The sequence below is a fragment of the Marmota monax genome, unplaced genomic scaffold (genome assembly GCF_021218885.2).
Source record: "Marmota monax isolate L192 unplaced genomic scaffold, Marmota_monax_Labrador192_F-V1.1 WCK01_AAM20220418_F8-fsc01745, whole genome shotgun sequence".
In the NCBI taxonomy this organism is placed as follows: domain Eukaryota; kingdom Metazoa; phylum Chordata; class Mammalia; order Rodentia; family Sciuridae; genus Marmota; species Marmota monax.
This window is the reverse complement of record NW_026693248.1, coordinates 1-24,114: the sequence shown is the minus strand read 5'-3', so window position 1 is coordinate 24,114 and position 24,114 is coordinate 1. Positions and strand designations below refer to the sequence as shown.

The window sequence follows — 24,114 nt, the reverse complement described above, 5'->3', positions numbered from 1 at the left end:
AGAGGCAGAGCCGCCCCCTCCCCCTGCACCGGCAAGGTAGAGGGAACTGTGACCACGCACAGAGCAGGCCCAGGGGCCTGCTGGGGGGCAGAGCCGCCCCCCACCCCCCGCGCCTGCCAGGTAGGTGGAACTGTGACCACCATCAGAACAGGCCAGACCTGCAACCGAGAGACAGAACAGGCCCAGTGGCCTGAGGAAGGGTAGAGCCGCCCCCCCTCCCCGCACCTGCAAGGTAGGCGGACCTGCGACCCACTGGCAGTACAGCCCCAGAGGCCTGCAGAGGGGCAGTGCCGCTGCCTGCACCTGCAAAGTAGACAGAACTGTGACCACCCACAGAACAAGCCTAGCGGCCCACAGAGGGACAGAGCCGCTGCCCGCGCCTGCGAGGGAGACTTTGCAACTATACAAGACCAATATAAATATATAGGGGGAAAATTCAATAACACAACAGTTTCACTAAGTAGAAAGGAACGCAAACAGTATGAAGAGACAAGGAAAGAAAGGACCATAAGCAATGCAGGTCAACTCAACGTTAGAAGAGGTAATAGCTGCAGCAGAAGGAATGTCAGATAAAGAATTCAGGATATACATGCTTCAGATGATCTGGAGTCTCAAGGAAGACATCAGACAGCAAAATCAGACAATGAAAGATCACTTCAACAATGAATTACATAAACAAATCCAAGAAGCAAAAGATCAACTACACAGGGAAATAGAGGTTATAAAAAACAAACAAACATAAATCCTAGAAATGCAGGAAGGAATAAGCCAACTTAAAAACTCAATTGAGAATACTACCAGCAGAGTAAAACACTTAGAAGACAGAACATCAGACAATGAAGATAAAGTATTTCAACTTGAAAAGAACATAGACAGCTCAGCAAGACTGTTAAGAAACCATGAGCAGAACATCCAAGAAATATGGGATAACATCAAGAGACCAAATTTAAGAGTCATTGGGATACAGGAAGGGACAGAGTTTCAAACCAAAGGATTGAGCAATCTATTCAATGAAATAATACGAGAAAACTTCCCAAAATTGAAGAATGAGACAGAACCCCAAATCCTAGAAGCCTACAGGACGCCAAATGTGCAAAATCATCAGAGACCCACACCTAGACACATTATAATGAAGATGCCCAACATACAGAATAAGGAGAGAATTTTAAAAGCTACAAGAGAAAGGAAGCAGATCACATTTAGGGGTAAGCCAATCAGGATAACAGCTGATCTTTCAACACAGACTCTGAAAGCTAGAAGATCCTGGAATAACATATTTCAAACACTGAAAGAAAATGGGTTCCAAACAAGAATTGTGTTTCCAGCAAAATTAAGCTTCAGGATGGAAGATGAAATTAAAACCTTCCACGATAAACAAAAGTTAAAAGAATTTGCAGCTAGAAAACCATCTCTTCAAAACATCCTTGGCAAAACATTACAGGAAGAGGAAATGGAAAATAACAATGAAAACCAACAGAGGGAGGGAGGAAACTAAAGGGGGGAAAATAATCAAAGAGGAAAACAAACCATGTTTAGTAACATAAATAAACAAATATGGCTGGAAGAACAACCCATATCTCAATAATAACCATAAATGTTAATGGCTTAAACTCACCAATCAAGAGACACAGGCTAGTAGAATGGGTCACAAGACAAGACCCAACAATATGCTGCCTACAGGAGACGCATTTGATAGGAAAAGACATACATAGGCTGAAGGTGAAAGGTTGGGAAAAATCATATCACTCATATGGACTTCGGAAACAAGCAGGAGTATCCATACTCATATCAAATAAAATAGATTTCAAGCCAAAGTTAATCAAAAGGGATAAAGAGGGACACTACATACTGCTCAAGGGAACCATACACCAAAAAGACATAACAATCTTAAATATATATGCCCCAAACAATGGTGCAGCTATGTTCATCAAACAAACTCTTCTCAAGTTCAAGAGTCTAATAGACCACCATACAATAATCATGGGAGACTTCAACACACCTCTATCACCACTGGACAGATCTTCCAAACAAAAGTTGAATAAGGAAACTATAGAACTCAATAACACAATTAATAACCTAGACTTAATTGACATATATAGAGTATACCACCCAACATCAAGCAGTTACACTTTTTTCTCAGCAGCACATGGATCCTTCTCAAAAATAGATCATATATTGTGTCACAGGGAAACTCTTAGACAATATAAAGGAGTAGAGATAATACCATGCATCCTATCTGATCGTAATGGAATGGAACTGAAAATCAACGATAAAAGAAGGAAGGGAAAAGAATACATCACTTGGAGAATGAACAATAGGTTACTGAACGATCAATGGGTTATAGAAGACATCAAGGAAGAAATTAAAAAATTCTTAGAGATTAATGAAAACACAGACACAACATATCGGAATCTATGGGACACATTGAAAGCAGTTCTAAGAGGAAAATTCATTGCTTGGAGTTCATTCCTTAAAAAAAGAAAAAACCAACAAATAAATGATCTCATACTTCATCTCAAAATCCTAGAAAAAGAAGAGCAAAACAACAGCAAAAGAAGTAGAAGGCAAGAAATAATTAAAATCAGAGCTGAAATTAATGAAATCGAAACAAAAGAAACAATTGAAAAAAATTGACAAAACTAAAAGTTGGTTCTTTGAAAAAATAAACAAAATTGACAGACCCTTAGCCATGCTAGCGAAGAGAAGAAGAGAGAGAACTCAAATTACTAGCATACGGGATGAAAGAGGCAATATCACAACAGACACTTCAGAAATACAGAAGATAATCAAAAATTATTTTGAATCCTTATACTCCAATAAATTAGAAGAGAGTGAAGGCATAGATAAATTTCTTAAGTCATATGATCTGCCCAGATTGAGTCAGGAGGATATAGACAACCTAAACAGACCAATATCAATTGAGGAAATAGAAGAAACCATCAAAAGACTACCAGCTAAGAAAACCCCAGGACCGGATGGGTATACAGCAGAGTTTTACAAAACCTTTAAAGAGGAACTAATACCAATACTTTTCAAGCTACTTCGGGAAATAGAAAAAGAGGGAGAACTTCTAAATTCATTCTACGAGGCCAACATCACCCTGATACCTAAACCAGACAAAGACACTTCAAAGAAAGAAAACTACAGACCAATATCTCTAATGAACCTAGATGCAAAAATCCTCAATAAAATTCTGGCCACTCGGATACAAAAACTTATCAAAAAAATTGTGCACCATGATCAAGTAGGATTCATCCCTGGGATGCAAGGCTGGTTCAATATACGGAAATCAATAAATGTTATTCACCACATCAATAGACTTAAAAATAAGAATCATATGATCATCTCGATAGATGCGGAAAAAGCATTCGACAAAGTACGGCATCCCTTTATGTTCAAAACTCTAGAAAAACTAGGGATAACAGGAACATACCTCAATATTGTAAAAGCAATCTATGCTAAGCCTCAGGCTAGCATCATTCTGAATGGAGAAAAATTGAAGGCATTCCCTCTAAAATCTGGAACAAGACAGGGATGCCCTCTCTCACCACTTCTGTTCAACATAGTTCTCGAAACACTGGCCAGAGCAATTAGACAGACGAAAGAAATTAAAGGCATCAAAATAGGAAAAGAAGAACTTAAATTATCACTATTTGCAGATGACATGATTCTATACCTAGCAGACCCAAAAGGGTCTACAAAGAAACTATTAGAGCTAATCAATGAATTCAGCAAAGTGGCAGGATATAAAATCAACACGCATAAATCAAAGGCATTCCTGTATATCAGCGACAAATCCTCTGAAATGGAAATGAGGACAACCACTCCATTCACAATATCTTCAAAAAAAATAAAATACTTGGGAATCAACCTAACAAAAGAGGTGAAAGACTTATACAATGAAAACTACAGAACCCTAAAGAGAGAAATAGAAGAAGATCTTAGAAGATGGAAAAATATACCCTGTTCATGGATAGGCAGAACTAACATCATCAAAATGGCGATATTACCAAAAGTTCTCTACAGGTTTAATGCAATACCAATCAAAATCCCAACGGCATTTCTTGTAGAAATAGAGAAAGCAATCATGAAATTCATATGGAAAAACAAAAGACCCAGAATAGCAAAAACAATGCTAAGCAAGAAGTGTGAATCAGGCGGTATAGCGATACCAGACTTCAAACTATACTACAGAGCAATAGTAACAAAAACATCATGGTTCTGGTACCAAAACAGGCGGGTGGACCAATGGTACAGAATAGAGGACACAGAAACCAATCCACAAAACTACAACTACCTTATATTTGATAAAGGGTCTAAAAGCATGCAATGGAGGAAGGATAGCATCTTCAACAAATGGTGCTGGGAAAACTGGAAATCCATATGCAACAAAATGAAACTGAATCCCTTTCTCTCGCCATGCACAAAAGTGAATTCAAAATGGATCAAGGAGCTTGATATCAAATCAGAGACACGCCGTCTGATAGAAGAAAAAGTTGGCTACGATCTACATACTGTGGGGTCGGGCTCCAAATTCCTCAATAGGACACCCATAGCACAAAAGTTAATAACTAGAATCAACAAATGGGACTTACTCAAACTAAAAAGTTTTTTCTCAGCAAAAGATACAATAAGAGAGGTAAATAGAGAGCCTACATCCTGGGAACAAATCTTTACTCCTCACACTTCAGATAGAGCCCTAATATCCAGAGTATACAAAGAACTCAAAAAATTAGACAATAAAATAACAAACAACCCAATCAACAAATGGGCCAAGGACCTGAACAGACACTTCTCAGAGGAGGACATACAATCAATCAACAAGTACATGAAAAAATGCTCACCATCTCTAGCAGTCAGAGAAATGCAAATCAAAACCACCCTAAGATACCATCTCACTCCAGTAAGATTGGCAGCCATTATGAAGTCAAACAACAACAAGTGCTGGCGAGGATGTGGGGAAAAGGGTACACTTGTACATTGCTGGTGGGACTGCAAATTGGTGCAGCCAATTTGGAAAGCAGTATGGAGATTTCTTGGAAAGCTGGGAATGGAGCCACCATTTGACCCAGCTATTCCCCTTCTCGGTCTATTCCCTAAAGACCTAAAAAGAGCATGCTACAGGGACACTGCTACATCGATGTTCATAGCAGCACAATTCACAATAGCTAGACTGTGGAACCAACCTAGATGCCCTTCAATGGATGAATGGATAAAAAATGTGGCATTTATACACAATGGAGTATTACTCTGCATTAAAAAATGACAAAATCATAGAATTTACAGGGAAATGGATGGCATTAGAGCAGATTATGCTAAGTGAAGCTAGCCAATCCCTAAAAAACAAATGCCAAATGTCTTCTTTGATATAAGTAGAGTAACTAAGAACAGAGTAGGGTCGAAGAGCATGAGAAGAAGATTAACATTAAACAGGGATGAGAGGTGGGAGGGAAAGGGAGAGAGAAGGGAAAATGCATGGAAATGGAAGGAGACCCTCAGAGTTATACAAAAGTACATACAACTGGAAGTGAGGGGAAGGGGAAAAATAATATAAGGGGGACAAACGAATGTCAGTAGAGGGAGCAGAGAGAGAAGAGTGGAGGGGAGGGGAGGGGAGGGGAGGGGAGGGGGGATAGTAGAGGATAGGAAAGGCAGCAGAATACAACAGACACTAGTATGGCAATATGTAAATCAATGGATGTGTAACTGATGTGATTCTGCAATCTGTATATGGGGTAAAAATGGGAGCTCATAACCCACTTGAATCAAATTGTGAAATATGATATATCAAGAACTATGTAATGTTTTGAACAGCCAACAATAAAAAATTAAAAAATAAAAAAATAAAAAAAAAAATAAAAGTTGGTTCTTTGAAAAAATAAACAAAATCAACAGACCCTTAGCCATGCTAGGGAAGAGAAGAAGAGAGAGAACCCAAATTACTAACATACGGGATGAAAGAGGCAATATCACAACAGACACTTCAGAAATACAGAAGATAATCAAAAATTATTTTGAATCCTTATACTCCAATAAATTAGAAGATAGTGAAGGCATAGATAAATTTCTTAAGTCATATGATCTGCCCAGATTGAGTCAGGAGGATATAGACAACATAAACAGACCAATATCAATTGAGGAAATAGAAGAAACCATCAAAAGACTACCAGCTAAGAAAAGCCCAGGACCGGATGGGTATACAGCAGAGTTTTACAAAACCTTTAAAGAGGAACTAATACCAATACTTTTCAAGCTACTTCGGGAAATAGAAAAAGAGGGAGAACTTCCAAATTCATTCTACGAGGCCAACATCACCCTGATACCTAAACCAGACAAAGACACTTCAAAGAAAGAAAACTACAGACCAATATCTCTAATGAACCTAGATGCAAAAATCCTCAATAAAATTCTGGCCACTCGGATACAAAAACTTATCAAAAAAATTGTGCACCATGATCAAGTAGGATTCATCCCTGGGATGCAAGGCTGGTTCAATATACGGAAATCAATAAATGTTATTCACCACATCAATAGACTTAAAAATAAGAATCATATGATCATCTCGATAGATGCGGAAAAAGCATTCGACAAAGTACAGCATCCCTTTATGTTCAAAACTCTGGAAAAACTAGGGATAACAGGAACATACCTCAATATTGTAAAAGCAATCTATGCTAAGCCTCAGGCTAGCATCATTCTGAATGGAGAAAAATTGAAGGCATTCCCTCTAAAATCTGGAACAAGACAGGGATGCCCTCTCTCACCACTTCTGTTCAACATAGTTCTCGAAACACTGGCCAGAGCAATTAGACAGACGAAAGAAATTAAAGGCATCAAAATAGGAAAAGAAGAACTTAAATTATCACTATTTGCAGATGACATGATTCTATACCTAGCAGACCCAAAAGGGTCTACAAAGAAACTATTAGAGCTAATCAATGAATTCAGCAAAGTGGCAGGATATAAAATCAACACGCATAAATCAAAGGCATTCCTGTATATCAGCGACAAATCCTCTGAAATGGAAATGAGGACAACCACTCCATTCACAATATCTTCAAAAAAAATAAAATACTTGGGAATCAACCTAACAAAAGAGGTGAAAGACTTATACAATGAAAACTACAGAACCCTAAAGAGAGAAATAGAAGAAGATCTTAGAAGATGGAAAAATATACCCTGTTCATGGATAGGCAGAACTAACATCATCAAAATGGCGATATTACCAAAAGTTCTCTATAGGTTTAATGCAATGCCAATCAAAATCCCAACGGCATTTCTTGTAGAAATAGAGAAAGCAATCATGAAATTCGTATGGAAAAACAAAAGACCCAGAATAGCAAAAACAATGCTAAGCAGGAAGTGTGAATCAGGTGGTATAGCGATACCAGACTTCAAACTATACTACAGAGCAATAGTAACAAAAACAGCATGGTACTGGTACCAAAACAGGCAGGTGGACCAATGGTACAGAATAGAGGACACAGAAACCAATCCACAAAACTACAACTATCTTATATTTGATAAAGGGGCTAAAAGCATGCAATGGAGGAAGGATAGCATCTTCAACAAATGGTGCTGGGAAAACTGGAAATCCATATGCAACAAAATGAAACTGAATCCCTTTCTCTCGCCATGCACAAAAGTGAATTCAAAATGGATCAAGGAGCTTGATATCAAATCAGAGACACGCCGTCTGATAGAAGAAAAAGTTGGCTACGATCTACATACTGTGGGGTCGGGCTCCAAATTCCTCAATAGGACACCCATAGCACAAAAGTTAATAACTAGAATCAACAAATGGGACTTACTCAAACTAAAAAGTTTTTTCTCAGCAAAAGATACAATAAGAGAGGTAAATAGAGAGCCTACATCCTGGGAACAAATCTTTACTCCTCACACTTCAGATAGAGCCCTAATATCCAGAGTATACAAAGAACTCAAAAAATTAGACAATAAGAGAACAAACAACCCAATCAACAAATGGGCCAAGGACCTGAACAGACACTTCTCAGAGGAGGACATACAATCAATCAACAAGTACATGAAAAAATGCTCACCATCTCTAGCAGTCAGAGAAATGCAAATCAAAACCACCCTAAGATACCATCTCACTCCAGTTAGATTGGCAGCCATTATGAAGTCAAACAACAACAAGTGCTGGCGAGGATGTGGGGAAAAGGGTACACTTGTACATTGCTGGTGGGACTGCAAATTGGTGCAGCCAATTTGGAAAGCAGTATGGAGATTTCTTGGAAAGCTGGGAATGGATCCACCATTTGACCCAGCTATTCCCCTTCTCGGTCTATTCCCTAAAGACCTAAAAAGAGCATGCTACAGGGACACTGCTACATCGATGTTCATAGCAGCACAATTCACAATAGCTAGACTGTGGAACCAACCTAGATGCCCTTCAATGGATGAATGGATAAAAAAAATGTGGCATTTATACACAATGGAGTATTACTCTGCATTAAAAAATGACAAAATCATAGAATTTACAGGGAAATGGATGGCATTAGAGCAGATTATGCTAAGTGAAGCTAGCCAATCCCTAAAAAACAAATGCCAAATGTCTTCTTTGATATAAGGAGAGTAACTAAGAACAGAGTAGGGTGGAGGAGCATGAGAAGAAGATTAACATTAAACAGGGATGAGAGGTGGGAGGGAAAGGGAGAGAGAAGGGAAAATGCATGGAAATGGAAGGAGACCCTCAGAGTTATACAAAAGTACATACAAGAGGAAGTGAGGGGAAAGGGAAAAATAATATAAGGGGGACAAACGAATGTCAGTAGAGGGAGCAGAGAGAAAAGAGGGGAGGGGAGGGGAGGGGAGGGGAGGGGGGATAGTAGAGGATAGGAAAGGCAGCAGAATACAACAGACACTAGTATGGCAATATGTAAATCAATGGATGTGTAACTGATGTGATTCTGCAATCTGTATATGGGGTAAAAATGGGAGCTCATAACCCACTTGAATCAAATTGTGAAATATGATATATCAAGAACTATGTAATGTTTTGAACAGCCAACAATAAAAAATTAAAAAAAAATAAAATAAAAAATAAAAAAGGCCTGAGTATGTGGCTCAGTGCTTGAGTGCCCCTGGGTTCAATCCCAGTACTCCAAATAAATAAATATATGTAAAAAGATATTCAACTTACAATAAGAGAAATATAAATTAAAACAATATTGGGATAGCATTTTTTTACTCATGTCTCATCAGATTGACACAAATTCAAAAGCTTGATAATGTGTTCTGATGGTTAGAGTATGGAGAAATAGGCATTCACATACAGAGCTGGTAGAAATGCAAAATGGAATATCCATGGAAGGGAATTTGTATATGTCCAATGAAATTCAATGTTCACATACTTTCCCACCTAGCAATCTCACTTTTAAGGATATATCCTAAAATCAAACTTCCAACCGCATGAGTATGCATATGCACAAGATTGCTCTTCCCAGTATTATCTGTAACTGCAATGGAATGCCTAACCACAGGTTTGTTAAATATACTTTAGTATATTTCCTCCCAGGAAACTCTGCAGCTATAGAAAAGAATGAAGAAGCACTCTATGAACAGATAAGGGATTATTTTTAGGAGATATTATTAGATAAAGCAATCAAAGCACAAAAGAAAAACCCTATCTAGTGTTCTAAGTATTGTGTAACAAAGAAGGAAACCAGATATGTCTTCTTATCATTGCAGAAAAAAGAAAAACAGATAAAATAAAAAATAATGAATCTGTTTAAAGAGTTGAGGAGGATCAGGGCACAGTAGCACAAGCCTATAATCCTGGTGGCTTGTGGTTAGGGTCACTGGGTCAAGAATATCGTGAGTTGAAGGCCAGTCTCAGCAATTTAGCAAGATGCTATCTCAGAATAAAACATAAAAAAGGGCTGGGGATATGGCTCAGTGTTTAAGCACTCTTGGGTTCAATCTTTGGTACCAACTCCAAAAAAAAAAAAAAAAGAGTTGAAGAGGAGAATATGTTCGGAAGAGTGAAACTTCTCTTTGTATATTTGTTGTATAGTTTGACATTGCATACCATGTTAATATTACATATATTTAAAAATAAAATAAAATCAACAAGAATTAAAAAGAAGCAGCAAAAACTAAAATGAGAGCAACTTAAACCAATCAACTCTAATTCAAATTCTTACAAGCACTGAAGGAGAAAAAGAAAACCAGAGGCACAAAGAGAAGTAAACCAAGTAATTTATAAGAAAAATACTTGATTATATTATCTCACTCTTAGATAAGCACAATTTGAGGTGTGATGGGGGAATTATAAATTATAAAAACAATTTAATTGGATTATTATATAGGTATTTGTTATGGTTTGGATGTGAGGTGTCCCCTGAAGGCTCACATGTGAGACAATGCAAGAATGTTTGGAGGAGAAATGATTGGGTTATAGCCTTAGCCTAATCAGTGAGTTAATCCCTGATGGGATTAACTGAAGTGGTAGGGTGTGGCTGGAGGGGATGGGAATTGGGGCATAGTTTTGGGTATATATTTATATCTGGAGAGTGAGTTTCTCTCTTTGCTTTTTGATCACGATGATGTGAGCTGCTTCCCTCTGCCCACACTTTCAGGCCATGATGTTCAGCCTCACCTCAAGCCCTAAGGAATGAAGTTGGATTTCTATAGACTAAGACTTCTGAAACGATGAGCCCTCAAATAAACTTTTCCTCCTCTACAGTTGTTCTGGTCAGATCCTTTAGTCACAGCAGTGAAAAAGGTTACTAAAACAATATTGGTGAAACAATAGTAAATCTAGTTGAGATATGTTACAGGATTGAACAAATAAAAAAATATGTTGACAGGGCTAGTAGTCCAGGTGTTTCAAGTGCAATAAATAAATAAATAAATAAATAAAATCTAAATAGGAAACACAGGAAGGCAAAGAAAATCCTGATTGGAACTGGTATTGGAAGTATTGCCATTAACTAATGATTTCTAAAATATGTGTGTTTATGCTTATATATGTGTTATATGCACATATGTTTATGTGTATATACATATATTCATTTTTTAGGTCTTGCTTCTGAAAAGGCCACAATGCATACATTTCATAACAAATATAACACATTCATAGTTTCTCAAACAAAAATGGTAATTCCAGGACTGGGTATGGTAGGTGCAATGTAAGTCTGAAATATCTAGTTCTAGAAAACAAAACAACAAAAGCAAGCAAACAAAAATAAACAAGGAAGGCTTTTTTGAAACTTAGAAGGTTATCTCAGGAGTCTAATCAAATGACTTACCACTGGCCAAATCTGATATGACTTCACTGTGTAAGTACATATGAATTATAGAAGTATTTTTAAAAATTCCTGAGGTCATATTGATAATAAATACAAGAGGGGGAAAAGGAGGGCTATTGCTTACAATTGAAATTTTTAGACTAAAAATGTGGAAGAAGTCCTGGGTAGAAAATCATCATTCAGCAACCAGGGGGGCAAGTTTGGCTAAGTACAAGACTCAGCTCATTGATGGATGCTAAGCCTAGAGAAAGGATTTGATGAAGGGTAGGATATTGGCATTGCTGTAAAATATCTACCCTTAGTCTACTAATAGGTGCAAGGTAGAAAAATCAAATAGTAATTATATAGTGGAGAAATCTGGCAACACTTTGCCCAACAAAATAGCATCACCAAAGACACATGGAAATGATAGGCCTCCAGATGTGATACATCATGAAGGACATAATGTCAGTCAATATTTGGACCCAAAGTAAATAATCCAATAAAGTCAATTAAAAAACTGGAGAAACTCTAAATAGGGAATGTTCTGTTAAAAAGTGGGTCACTTGATCTTCAAAACTAAAAACGTAATTAGTAAAAATGAACTGTGAGAATGTTCACAGTTGAGGAGGTTAAAGAGAAATGACAATTAAATGAAATTCTTGTCCTCAGTTGTACTTATTCTAAAGTAAAAAAAAAATGCTATAAGGGACATTACTGAGGTAAAAGAAATATAAATAGTAAATAAAATTACTCTTATTATATATACTTATGAAGCTAATAACTGCATTGTGATTATGCAAGATAATAACCCTATTCTTAGGTAATGACAATTAAATAAGTTAGGGGGAAAGAGCCATAATATGGTTCACAAATAATTTGGAGAAAAAAATTTAGAGAAGAGCTTTAGCAAATTTTAAAGCAAATGCAAGAAAATACTAACATTACAATATTAAATTTTGTGGAAAAGTGTACAAATGTAATATTTATTACTTTTAGTTTTGAAATGCTGTATAAATTTGAAATTATTTCCATTATTTTCAATGTCATGTGGAGACACATGACATTGTCTTGAATGGGAATAAGAAATAGTGTTGAAAGCTTTCATTTGTCTCAAGTTAACATATAAACAAAATATATTCCCTTTGGATACTGTAAAAAACATTTACAAAATGGTTCTAATGTTGACCTACACTTGCAAACAGGTAACAATAACTAAAAAATTTACATGAAAAACAAAAGCAATGAGAGAAACCTGATATGAGATGGTAAAAATATCAAAAGTCCTCATATATAAAGATACTGCGAGCATATTCAAAATAAGACAGAACTAGCAAAGCAAAACAGAAAGCCCTAAAATACACCTACTATGTAAAAATCATGCATTCCAAAATCACTGAGTATGCCAAATCAATGAGGCATTGGTACATTTTCATCCAGTATGTTTGGAAAATTGCTAATGAACCTGAAAATTTTCTAGTGAATTCTTTACCTATCCCACAAAATAGTATTTTGGACCTTTTTTAAAAAATGTAGAAAAGACTATTATTAAAAATGAAAAAAGCTTATGTGTATTGATTCTGGTAAAAAAGAATGAAAAAATTAATACTTGTCTGCTGATAGATGATCACAGTTGCATTTTTAAAATTGTTTTATTTTTGGTAGCAGGGGATTTAACCCAGGGGCATTTAACCACTGAGCCACATCCCAGTCCTCTTTATTTTTTATTTTGAAACAGGGTTTCACTAAGTTGTGCAGCTTTATTTTTAACCAGCCATCAGAATTAGAATACAGTAGATAGATATTTACCAGAATAAGTAAGGGGTAATAATGCTATGAAAACAATTAAAAAGTAATTTCCATGAATGATCATGAAAAATAGTCATTAATATTATAGAATATAATTATCCTGATAGCTAACCTATGCACTCCTAGTTAGATTTGTTAGAGCATCATAATTTATCTCAGTAAATACACATTAGTGTCAAATTCAGTCTTAGGAAGTAGCCTCATAATGGAGTAAGGTGCTCTCTGTTGGAGCATTTTAATTAGAAATGTGATAAAGTACTTTCCCTTTTCCCTTGGTAGATGTAGTTGAGCTATAGTATGTTAGGTTTTCTGATCTCTGGAGATTTTTAATTTGATTTTTTTATAAAAAGTGTCTGTTAATTATTGACATTTCAAGCATGACTATTGAAATAAATGAATTTGAGTCAAGTATCTTAGATTATCATCTCCATGAGGAGTAAAAACAACATTTTGAAAAAGGCATTCTAAACACATTTTGCTTCCCCCGCCCCAATATGTGAAACAATGGGTGGCTTACTTAAAATAGCAGCTTTTGTTGTAATTTAGGATTATTAGTGGGTAGACACAAGCAGCATGTCTCCTCATGCTGCTAAGGTAATTATAGGTTATATTTGATTTTAACTTGTCACTAATAACAGCCTTTTATTTCATGGGTCAGTACTGAATTGTCTGAAAGAGTTTTCTCTCTACTCTCAAGATTGCAGACCACATACATTGAAAAGGCACAAAATTGGTAAACATTTTATATTTATCCCTTTTTCATACTTTTTCCCCTCTTGCTCTCAATACACATTGACAGCAAAGCATATGAGAGCTGTAAAAGACTTCTCAGCAAACTGGGAAGAGGATTTCTGAAAATTAATCCTCCATTTATATTTAAGGAGTATGGTTCATTATTTCAGAAGAAGTATTTTGATTTGAGCTTTGAGATTACAATTTGATGGTTTTCTAGAAAGTTGATGAGTTTTATAAATGAATAATAATAATGATTTTTTTTTTCTGAAAGTAAAATAATCAGTTTTTGAAGTTGACATGAATTTGGTTTTGGTGGAGCAGTTAGTGGAGCTAATGGTTTGGATGTGAGGAGTAGTCCTAAAGTTTATGGGTGAGACAATGCTAGACGGTTTAGAGGACAAGTGATTAGACTGAGAGAATCTTAACCCAATCAGTGAATCAATCTCCTGAAGGGATTAACTGAGTGGTAACTGAAGGCAGGTAGGGTGTGGCTGGAGGAGGAGGGTTATTGGGGGTGTGCCTTTGGGGTATATCTTTTATATCTGACAAGTGGAGTCTCCCTCTGCTTCCTGATTATCTTGTGAGCAGCTTCCCTCTGCCACACTCTTCCACCATTATATTTTATCACACCTGGTATTCCTAGAAAGGGAGCCCACTGTCTGTGGACTGAAACCGCTGAAACTGTGAACCCCCAAATCTTTTCCTCCTCTAAAATTGTTCTTTTCAGGTCTTTTAGTCACAGCAGCAAAAAAAGCTCACTAAAACAGAGTCTAGCTTTGACCTAAAAGGAAACAGGCATTAGCCTCTTATTTTTGCCTGAAGCCTTTTTTTCCATTACCAAAATGAAATGAAGTAAGAACAAACACAAGCACACAGCTTGTGAGTTTGAATGGACTTGCTCTATTACCCAAATTAGCTCTCTTTATTTCATTTCATATTTTAGATTAGCTTAAAGGTCGCTGGAAACTCTTGTCAGCCTTGCTTGAAAGTATTCTTCTTGAGCAATTGAATAAGCTTGGCTTACATACTGTAAGAGCAATTTCATATCCGGGACCTTTGTGAACTAGCAAAGCAAATTGTAAATTGCAACACATTTCCCTGGCCTGACAGAATTAGGGAGTTTCTTAAAACTGGTTTCAAGTTTTGGCTTGTTCTAATCTAGACCCACCCTGAGGGGATTCTTGTGCTCTAAATTCTTAAAATGAGAAAAACGCCCAGTACCTGACTTGGACATTTTATGTCAACTATGCCAGTATGATAAACATGATAAGAAGATGGTAATTTTGTGGTTCTTCTTTTCTCCCCATATTAAACTGTTAAACATTAGCTTTTATGTTTTATTTAGTGAAAACCAGTAGTGCTTTCTTACATGAAATACATAATCATTATAGTATTGTGTGTGTGTGTGTGTGTGTGTGTGTGTGTGAGAGAGAGAGAGAGAGAGAGAGAGAGAATCATTGGATTAATCAGTTAACAGAAACTAGCCTTATCATCAAACAAATTTCAACGTGTAATTTTTAATCTCAATTTTCCCCAAATAAATGTCAACTCTGCACATATCTCTTTTCCATTCAAATAGCAAGTCTATATTTTCTTTCTTGCTAATATCATCGTCTAGGTAAAACAACTAGGAATATAGCAGTATCTGATTAATATGGAAAGTCTATGTTAATAAAAAAGAAAGATGGAAGTTGGGATTAGCAAAGTGTAATTTAAAACATTATTTGGTTAATTTGTTAAGATGATTGTTTTTTATCGGGAAATGAAACTCTAATAAGTCAAGGTGATATACAACTAGGGGAACAAGGGCACCATGGGATCAGACTGGATTGATATCGTTACATGTCTCTAGAATCCTGCAAACCAGCTTCTGAACATGCAAGTTAACTGCGTATCTTCCCAACTTGTGAGGTACATAATATATAATAGTCTCAAATGGCATTTGCTTTCTTAGACCACCAAGAGACTGTCTCATGCAACAGCAAAGGGTTTATTGGGGGTCCAGCATGCTGGGGCTCAGAGCTCACTTCAGAAGAGCAGAGAACAAAGAGCCCCGAGAACCACTTGAGCAGAGTTTATATACATTCTTTAGAGAGGGCAGGGGCTTTACAAAAATCATAGCCTCCTTTAGCAAATCATCATATACCGCGGGAAAATCAAATAACAACTCCAAAACATGATTAGCACATTCATTGGCGGGAACAGGTCAGGTGGGGGTGATTGGTTAGTACTAAGATAGGTATATATTTAAACTGATTGGTTGAAGCCCTGAGATGTGTACATGCTGAGCTGCACGGTTTCTGGGAAGGGGTGATTTAGTATCTAGGTGGTGAGGGGAAGATTTCCACACACATCTAACAGGCAGTTCCGGGAATTGTCTTAACTGCCACAGGAATTTCAGGCTCTGAGCGCAGCTTGGAAACTTCTACAAAACCTGGTCCTTTACATTTTAACTTCAATTTCTTTTATCCTTTCATTTCCCACTCCTTTTTCTGACTACTTTTAATCTTAAAAGTAATAAAACATAATTATTGAGGGGTCTCACATTCTATTTCTGTCAGTGGAGCGTATTGCTGTCTAATTACCATGAGTTTCACCTGTCCAATCTGAGCCTGGAGAAAAGAAACTATGCGGTTAAGCAAACAGGGTCCCACAGTTAGTAATAGCATAAGGATGATCAGGGGTCCAGCTAGGGCTGATAGGAGTGTAGTTAACCAGGGGGACTGGGTAAACCATGACTAAAACCACCCTTGTTGAGTCTCCCTTTCTCTCTGGCACTCTTCAAGGCGTTTTCTCAATTTACTCATGGATTCTTTTACAACTCCAGTATGGTCAGCATAAAAACAACATTCATTCTCTCAGTGCAGCACAGAGGCCCCCCTCCCTCATGAAGAGGAGGTCTAATCCTCGCCTATTCTGTAAAACAACTTCAGAGAGAGAGGTTAAGGATTCCTGCAAAGCTGTGATGGAGGTCTCTAACGTCTTCAAGTCTTGATCTATTGCTGTTTCTAATTGGGCCATTTGTTGTGACCCACGGATCATAGCAGCTCTTCCCGTACACACTCCTGCAGCAGCTCCTATCCCCAATAGGATGGCGAGAGTAAGGGACACTGGCTCCTGGTGAAATCGGGTTGTTTGTCCCCCTAGTAGACCTTCAAATGATTCTGCATCATGATAGAGCACCCTGGGGAGTATCTGCACCATTACACAATAATTTACAGAGCTGTCAAATACCTGGGCTGAAATGCAAGGAGTTAGCCCTGAGTTGCATGCCCACCAGGTCCCTTTCTCAGGGACTAGGAAGCCCTGTGAGGTGTTGATCTCTTCTATCTGGGTACATAAGTGTTGTTTATTTTTAGGTGGGGACCCTAGACATAAGCCTGCTCCAGTTACCTCCGGGAGGGTTAACTTAGGATTTACACCCCATGTACAGAATGAATCATTAGTTCTTATATCATAGGTTCCATTCACAGATATTCCTTCATAGTAAGGGGGTGCTGCTGAAAGGCAGAGCCAGCAGGACTGAGTTAGTTCCGCCTGGGTGGAGTTCAATACTGTAAAAGTGCCTTGAATGAGTTCCCATGGGGAGGATTCAATATTAGTATGAGTAGAGGGAATAGAGGATTTGGAAGTGAGAGGGTTAATGTGAGGAGATGGGCTAGGGCTGGGTGGTTTGGGAGTATGTGGGAGCCACGACTTGATGGGATTAGGCCCTACCGAGGTTACTGGTGGGCTCCATTTAAATCTTATGATGAACCATAAACCATAGTCATATCCATGTACATAGAACCTCATTTCCCAGGACATTCCTGACACCCATGACTGAGGGTGTCCTTTACCTTTGGGTGTAAAAGTTATATTTAGAGGGTTACATAGAACTCCTGTTTTGCACTTGGTTGTCTTATATCCATCTGCATGACAGTCACGGGGGTTTAACTTGGTGTCATTCCGTCCTACCCGAATTAGACTATCAGGGGAGTTCAGTTTCCAATAAACAGTCCCTGTTTGTTCACATCCCCACGTATTGCAATATAAATCATTTTGTCCCCCACATGATCGTGCCTGCTTGCGACTTCAGAAGTCCGCAGGACAGACATAGAAATCCAACTCAGCCAGTTTGCATCGAGCCATTGGGGTACTGCAACCTCCATATTTTTGTTCTATTGCGCTTGTGGGGCAGTTCCTAGCAAAATATGGGATTTGGTTGGGATTTTCTACATCTAGGATATCCCAATCGCCCATGGCAAGCTGACAAATGTCTGGATGAAGGGATGGCCACCAAGTCCATAAGGGAGCTGTATGTGAGATGGACCATACGACCTGTCCAGTAGGATTTATAATTTGCCATTGCTGCTGAACAGGTTGATGGGGATTAGGACTGCTGATGGTCAAGGGGAGGGTCCATAGCCCTATCCATATGGCGAATACGCAGTTCGAATGGGTTACCAGTCTTTTCCAGTTTCCAGCCGGAGTCCGGACAGGGCGCAGGCTTCAGATGGGAGGCATGGATCCAGGAAGCGATCCCATCCACCTTCACCGCTGTAGGTGTTATAAGCAGCACCTGGTATGGTCCCTTCCAGCGGGGTTCCAGGGAGGACACCTGATGCCGTCTCATGTAGACAAAATCTCCCACTTGATATCGATGTGGGGTTCCCTTGTCTCTGGGCTGATAAGCAGTGGCCAACTGTTTCCACAGGTATCGCTGGGTTTGTTCAAGGGCTTTGAGTCTGTCAAGCAAGGGGGTGTGAAAGGAATCATTAAGTCTCAGAGTTGGGGTTAAGTCCCTTACTGGAGGAGGGGCGCCATAGAGAATTTCATAAGGGGTGAGGTTACACAAAGAGGCGGAGGGGATATTTCTTGCACGAAACAGTGCATAAGGTAGGAGCATAGTCCAATCTTTTATGCTGGTCTCCAAGCTTAATTTCGTTAAGGTCTCTTTGATGGTTCTATTCATCCTTTCTACCTGTCCTGAGCTCTGGGGTCTATAAGCACAATGTAACTTCCAATTAATCCCCAGGGTCCTCGCCAATCCCTGACTTACCTGGGCCACGAACGCCGGTCCGTTATCGGACCCTATTACCTTAGGCAGGCCGAACCTTGGAAAAATGTCTTCTAGGATCTTTTGGACCACCATCTGAGCCGTTTCTTTCTTCGTGGGGAAGGCTTCAAACCATCCTGAAAAAGTATCTACAAAGACTAGGAGATATTTAAGTCCATACCTTGCTGGCTTAATTTCAGTAAAGTCCACTTCCCAGAATTGTCCTGGTCTGGTTCCTCGTAAGCGCTTCCCTGCAGGAAGCTTGGATGGGTAAGCATTAACTAATTGGCAGACTTGACAAGCTCTAGTCACCTGCTCAGCTATTTCTTTCCTCTGTGAGTCAGTCAATAATAAGTCCTTTCTTCAGTCCTTTAAGAGTGCCTGTAACTTCTTTGAGCCTAAGTGGGTGTACCTCTTTGACATAAAGTTGGGCTTTTTGAAATTGTAAACTTGGCTCTGTAGGGTCCCAGAGTTCTGTATCTGTCTCCTCAGATGATAAGTTGCCTGAATGTTCCGGTGCAGCCAAGTCTCCTTATTGTTGCTCCCCCGGTGTGGAAAAAGTTAACAGGGTCACTCCGTTTAGGGCTGCCAATTTAGCTTCCTCATCTGCCCTTCTGTTTCCAACTGCCACGGGGTTGTTCCCCTTCTGGTGCCCTGGACAGTGCACTATAGCTAGTTCCTTAGGGCCCTGCACTGCCGAGAGAAGGTGGAGGATCTCATCTTTGTTCTTTATTTCTTTTCTGGTGGAGGTTAATAGCCCCCTTTGTTGGTAAATAGCCCCATGCACATGAGCAGTGGCAAATGCATAGCAGCTATCAGTGTATATGGTGGCCATTTTGCCTGTTGCTAGTTCCAGTGCTTTCGTAAGGGCAATCAGTTCTGCTTTTTGAGCTGATGTCCCTTCTGGGAGATTAGAGGACCAGATGACATTAGTTTCGCTAACTACTGCTGCTCCAGCCCGCCACTTACCGTCTTGGAGGAAGCTGCTGCCATCCGTAAACCATAGGACTTCAGGGCGAGGCAGTGGCTGATCCTTCAAGTCTCGTCGTACACTGGTTTCCTCTGCCAGTATGTGTTGACAATCATGAGCAATGGGTCCTGATGATTCTTCTGGCAGCAGTGTAGCCGGGTTGAGTGGAGCAGGGGGTCCCAGCGTTATTCTGTCTTTGTCAAGCAAGAGGCTCTGGTAGTGGGTTATTCTGGAGTTTGATAGCCACCTGTCTGGAGGCTGACGGATGATGCTCTCCAGGGCATGGGGGGCTATAATGGTTAGCTTCTGCCCCAATGTTAATTTATCAGCATCCTTTATTAGAAGGGCTGCCGCTGCTATAGCTCTTAGGCAATGGGGCCACCCGCTAGCCACTGGGTCCAGTTTTTTTGATAAGTATGCTACTGGCCTTTTCCAAGGTCCCAAAGTCTGAGTGAGCACTCCCCATGCTATTTCTTTCTTTTCCTCGATGTAGAGAGTAAAGGGTTTTTCTACATCTGGGAGTGCTAAGGCCGGAGCAGATAGCAGCGCCTTTTTGATATTATCAAAGGCTTGTTGGTGCTCAGGGGTCCATTGGAACTGGGCATCCCCCTTTATCAGCGGGTATAAAGGGGCAGCCAGAGACGCGAACCCAGGAATCCATAACCTGCAAAAGCCGGCAGTCCCAAGAAACTCTCTGAGTTGTCTCTTATTAGATGGGGGCAGTATCTGCACAATGGTTTGTTTTCTGGGCTCAGTGAGCCATAGTTTGCCACCCCTAAGAGAATAACCCAGGAAGATTACTTCTTGCTGGCAAATTTGGTCCTTTTTGGCAGAAGCCCTATATCCAAGCTGAGCAAGCTCGGATAATAGTGCTTGGGTCCCAGACTCACAGTTCTCCTTGGTGTCGGCTGCCAGTAACAGATCATCCACATATTGGAGTAGGATGACTTCGGGGTGTGCAGTTCTGAAGTCGTTGAGGTCCCTGTGGAGGGCTTCATCAATGAGAGTGGGGGAGTTTTTGAACCCCTGTGGGAGTCTAGTCCAGGTTAGTTGGCCAGATGTTCCTGTTTCTGGGTCTACCCACTCGAAAGCAAACAGCAACTGACTGTCCTTATGTAGGGGCAAGCAGAAGTAAGCATCTTTTAAGTCCAGCACAGTGTACCATTCCCGCTCCAGATTCAGAGTGCTAAGCAAATTATATGGATTGGGTACTGTGGGGTGAATGTCCTGCACTCTGTTGTTGATCTCTCTTAGGTCTTGAACAGGACGGTAGTCCCCAGTCCCTGGCTATCTTACTGGCAGCAGGGGGGTATTCCAGGCTGATTGACAGGGCCTTAGGACCCCAAGAGCCAGGTATTTCTGAATATGGGGCCTTATCCCATCCTTAGCTTCTTTGCTTAGAGGATATTGTTTAACACTGATTGGAGAGGCAGAGGCTTTCAATTCTACTACTATTGGAGGTTGTTTTATGGCTAGACCTAACCCAGCAGTTTCTGCCCAGGCATTAGGATAAGCTTTTATCCATTTCTGGGGTAGTTTGCCTGTTTGATCAGTCCTAGGAGGCGTGAAGAGTTGATGTTCATCTTCTACTGACATAGTCAAAGCCGTGACCATGGGAGTTTTTACTGAAGGATTTAGAAACTCCACTTGGGGACCATCAGGGTTAAAGGTTATTCTAGCCCGGAGTTTGGTAAGCAGATCCCTGCCCATCAATGGGGCCGGGCATTCTGGGATTACTAGGAAAGAGTGGTGGACTTTTCCCTTTCCTAGGTCCATAGTCCTCTTAGTTGTCCAAGCCCGATATCTACTGCCATTAGCCCCTTGAACCAGGGACCTTTTATTTGATAGGGGGCCCAGTGGGGTCTTAAGGGCTGAGTATACTGCTCCTGTATCCACTTCAAAGTTCACTGGGGTCCCCTCCACTTCAAATGTTACCCTGAGCTCGGGGAGGGGATCCGAGCCCCGACTTTCCTAGTCCTCTTCTAGAGTCAGCACGGTGGGCTGGCGCGGCTGCTTCTTTTTGGGGCACTCTTTGGCCCAGTGTCCTTTTTCTTTACAGTAGGCACATTGGTCTGAGGCCAGGGGCAGCTTTTGGCGTGGGCCCAGGTATCCCTTCCTGTCTCCCTGCTTTTTAACTTCTGGCCTATTTGCTGCTGTGACCAGGACCATAGCCAATGCTTTAGTCTGCCTTTTGCTCCTTTCATCCTCCTTTTGTTCCCTTTCCTTCTCTCTCCTCTGTTCCCTCTCTTCCTCAGTTTCTCTCTTATAATATACTTTCTCAGCTTCTCTGACTAAATCTCTTAAGGTCATATCTTGTAATCCATCTAGACGTTGTAACTTTCTCTTAATATCTAAGGCAGCCTGCCTGATAAAGGCCATTGCAACAGATGCCTTTTGGTCCTCTGCCTGAGGATCAAAAGGAGTATATCTCCTATATGTTTCCATAATTCTCTCCAGAAACATAGAGGGAGACTCATTAGGCCCTTGGATAATCTCTCTTACCTTGGCCAAATTAGTCGGCCGTCTGGCGGCCGCTTGGAGACCCGCTATTAGAGCCCGGCGATAAGTGGGCTACCTTCAAAGGTGTTGGGGTCCCAGTTGGGTCGGTTTAAGGGGAAGCCAGCTTCAATGATGTTGGGAAGTTGGGTTGGTCGCCCATCTGGTCCGAGAATATTCTTTCTGGCTTCCAAGAGGATTCTCTCTTGTTCCTCTGTCGTGAAGAGAGTCCCCAGGAGTTGTTGGCAGTCATCCCAAGTGGGCTGGTGCGTAAACATCAGCGACTCAACTAAACCTGTGAGTTGGGTGGGGTCCTCAGAAAAAGGGGGATTGTTATTTTTCCAGTTATATAGATCTGAGGAGGAGAAAGGACAGTATTGGTTGGCTTGCATTTCCCCTCCATGGCCATCATCTATCATGGGCCCGTAGGGACGGAGAGGAAGCATCACAGGGGCTTCTATTATTCATCATCGGCGGGTTCCTTTAGCTGGCCCAGCTTCCTCCAGGGGAGGAGGGGCTGATGCTGCTAGTGCAGGGAAGTCCTCTGGAGGGCTCGGGTCTGGCCCAATTGCCTCCAGTGGCAGAGAGGCTGAGTCAGCGACGGGAGGGTCATCTGGAGTGTGTTGGGGGTTGGGGAGTGAGGGTAGAGGATAAGGAGGGGGAGGAGAGTCCAGTAAAGTTAAATCTTGTGACTCAGGGAGAATGGAGGGAAGAGGGGGAGGATGGGGAGGAGCAGAGGGTTTGAGTGATAGGATTGTGGGGGAAGGGGTCGGAGTGGGGGCAGGGACAAGGAAAGGCTTCACCCATGTGGGAGGAGATTCACAGAGGTCCTGCCAGGTTAAGATATATGGCTGTTGATCTGAGTGGCCACGTGGCCCCGGCTGAAAGACAATATCTCTGACTTTTCGGATGAGAGGGAAGTAGAAGGATCCTTCTGGGGTCCATCTGACTCCGAGGGTGGGCCATTCTGAAGTACAGAGAGTCTGCCAGGTCCTGCGTTTTACTGAAAAAGAAAGATTCTGGGCCCTTGAGCGGACATCAGTCCAATGATCAAGGGTTAGGGACAGAGGCATGGAAGTGCTTTGTCCCATAATGGGGGATACTCAAACAGGGACAGTGACAACACAAACGTGACACAGACAAAGACAAACAGTAAACGTTTAACACGAGTCCAAGATAAAGATTAGAACTGAGTAACTGGCAAAACCTGATGGGCTAGACCAGATATCTCAGCTGGGGGCTCCAGATGAAAACGTCCGGCGAATGTTGGAGAAAAAGACCACCAAGAGACCGCCTCGTGCAACAGCAAAGGGTTTATTGGGGGTCCAGCATACTGGGGCTCAGAGCTCACTTCAGAAGAGCAGAGAACAAAGAGCCCTGAGAACCACTTGAGCAGAGTTTATATACATTCTTTAGAGAGGGCAGGGGCTTTACATACATCATAGCCTCCTTTAGCAAATCATCATATACTGCGGGAAAATCAAATAACAACTCCAAAACATGATTAGCACATTCATTGGCGGGAACAGGTCGGGTGGGGGTGATTGGTTAGTACTAAGATAGGTATATATTTAATCTGATTGGTTGAAGCCCTGAGATGTGTACGTGCTGAGCTGCACGGTTTCTGGGAAGGGGTGATTTAGTAACTAGGTGGTCAGGGGAAGATTTCCACACACATCTAACAGGCAGTTCCGGGAATTGTCTTAACTGCCACAGGAATTTCAGGCTCTGAGTGCAGCTTGGAAACTTTTACAAAACCTGGTCCTTTACATTTTAACTTCAATTTCTTTATCCTTTCAATTTAATAAATATCA

At 40.5% G+C, this 24,114-nt stretch overlaps 1 protein-coding gene across 1 annotated transcript; it reads right to left on the bottom strand.

Moving 5' to 3' along the window:
- Nucleotides 1–18,168: 18,168 nt before the first annotated feature.
- Nucleotides 18,169–23,405, bottom strand: LOC124100792 (uncharacterized). The gene is given in 5 exon segments (XM_046456401.2): nt 18,169–19,240; nt 19,242–22,377; nt 22,380–22,712; nt 22,865–22,913; nt 23,089–23,405. Coding segments are annotated over 5 exon segments (4,893 nt in total). The 5' UTR covers nt 23,392–23,405.
- Nucleotides 23,406–24,114: the final 709 nt, after the last annotated feature.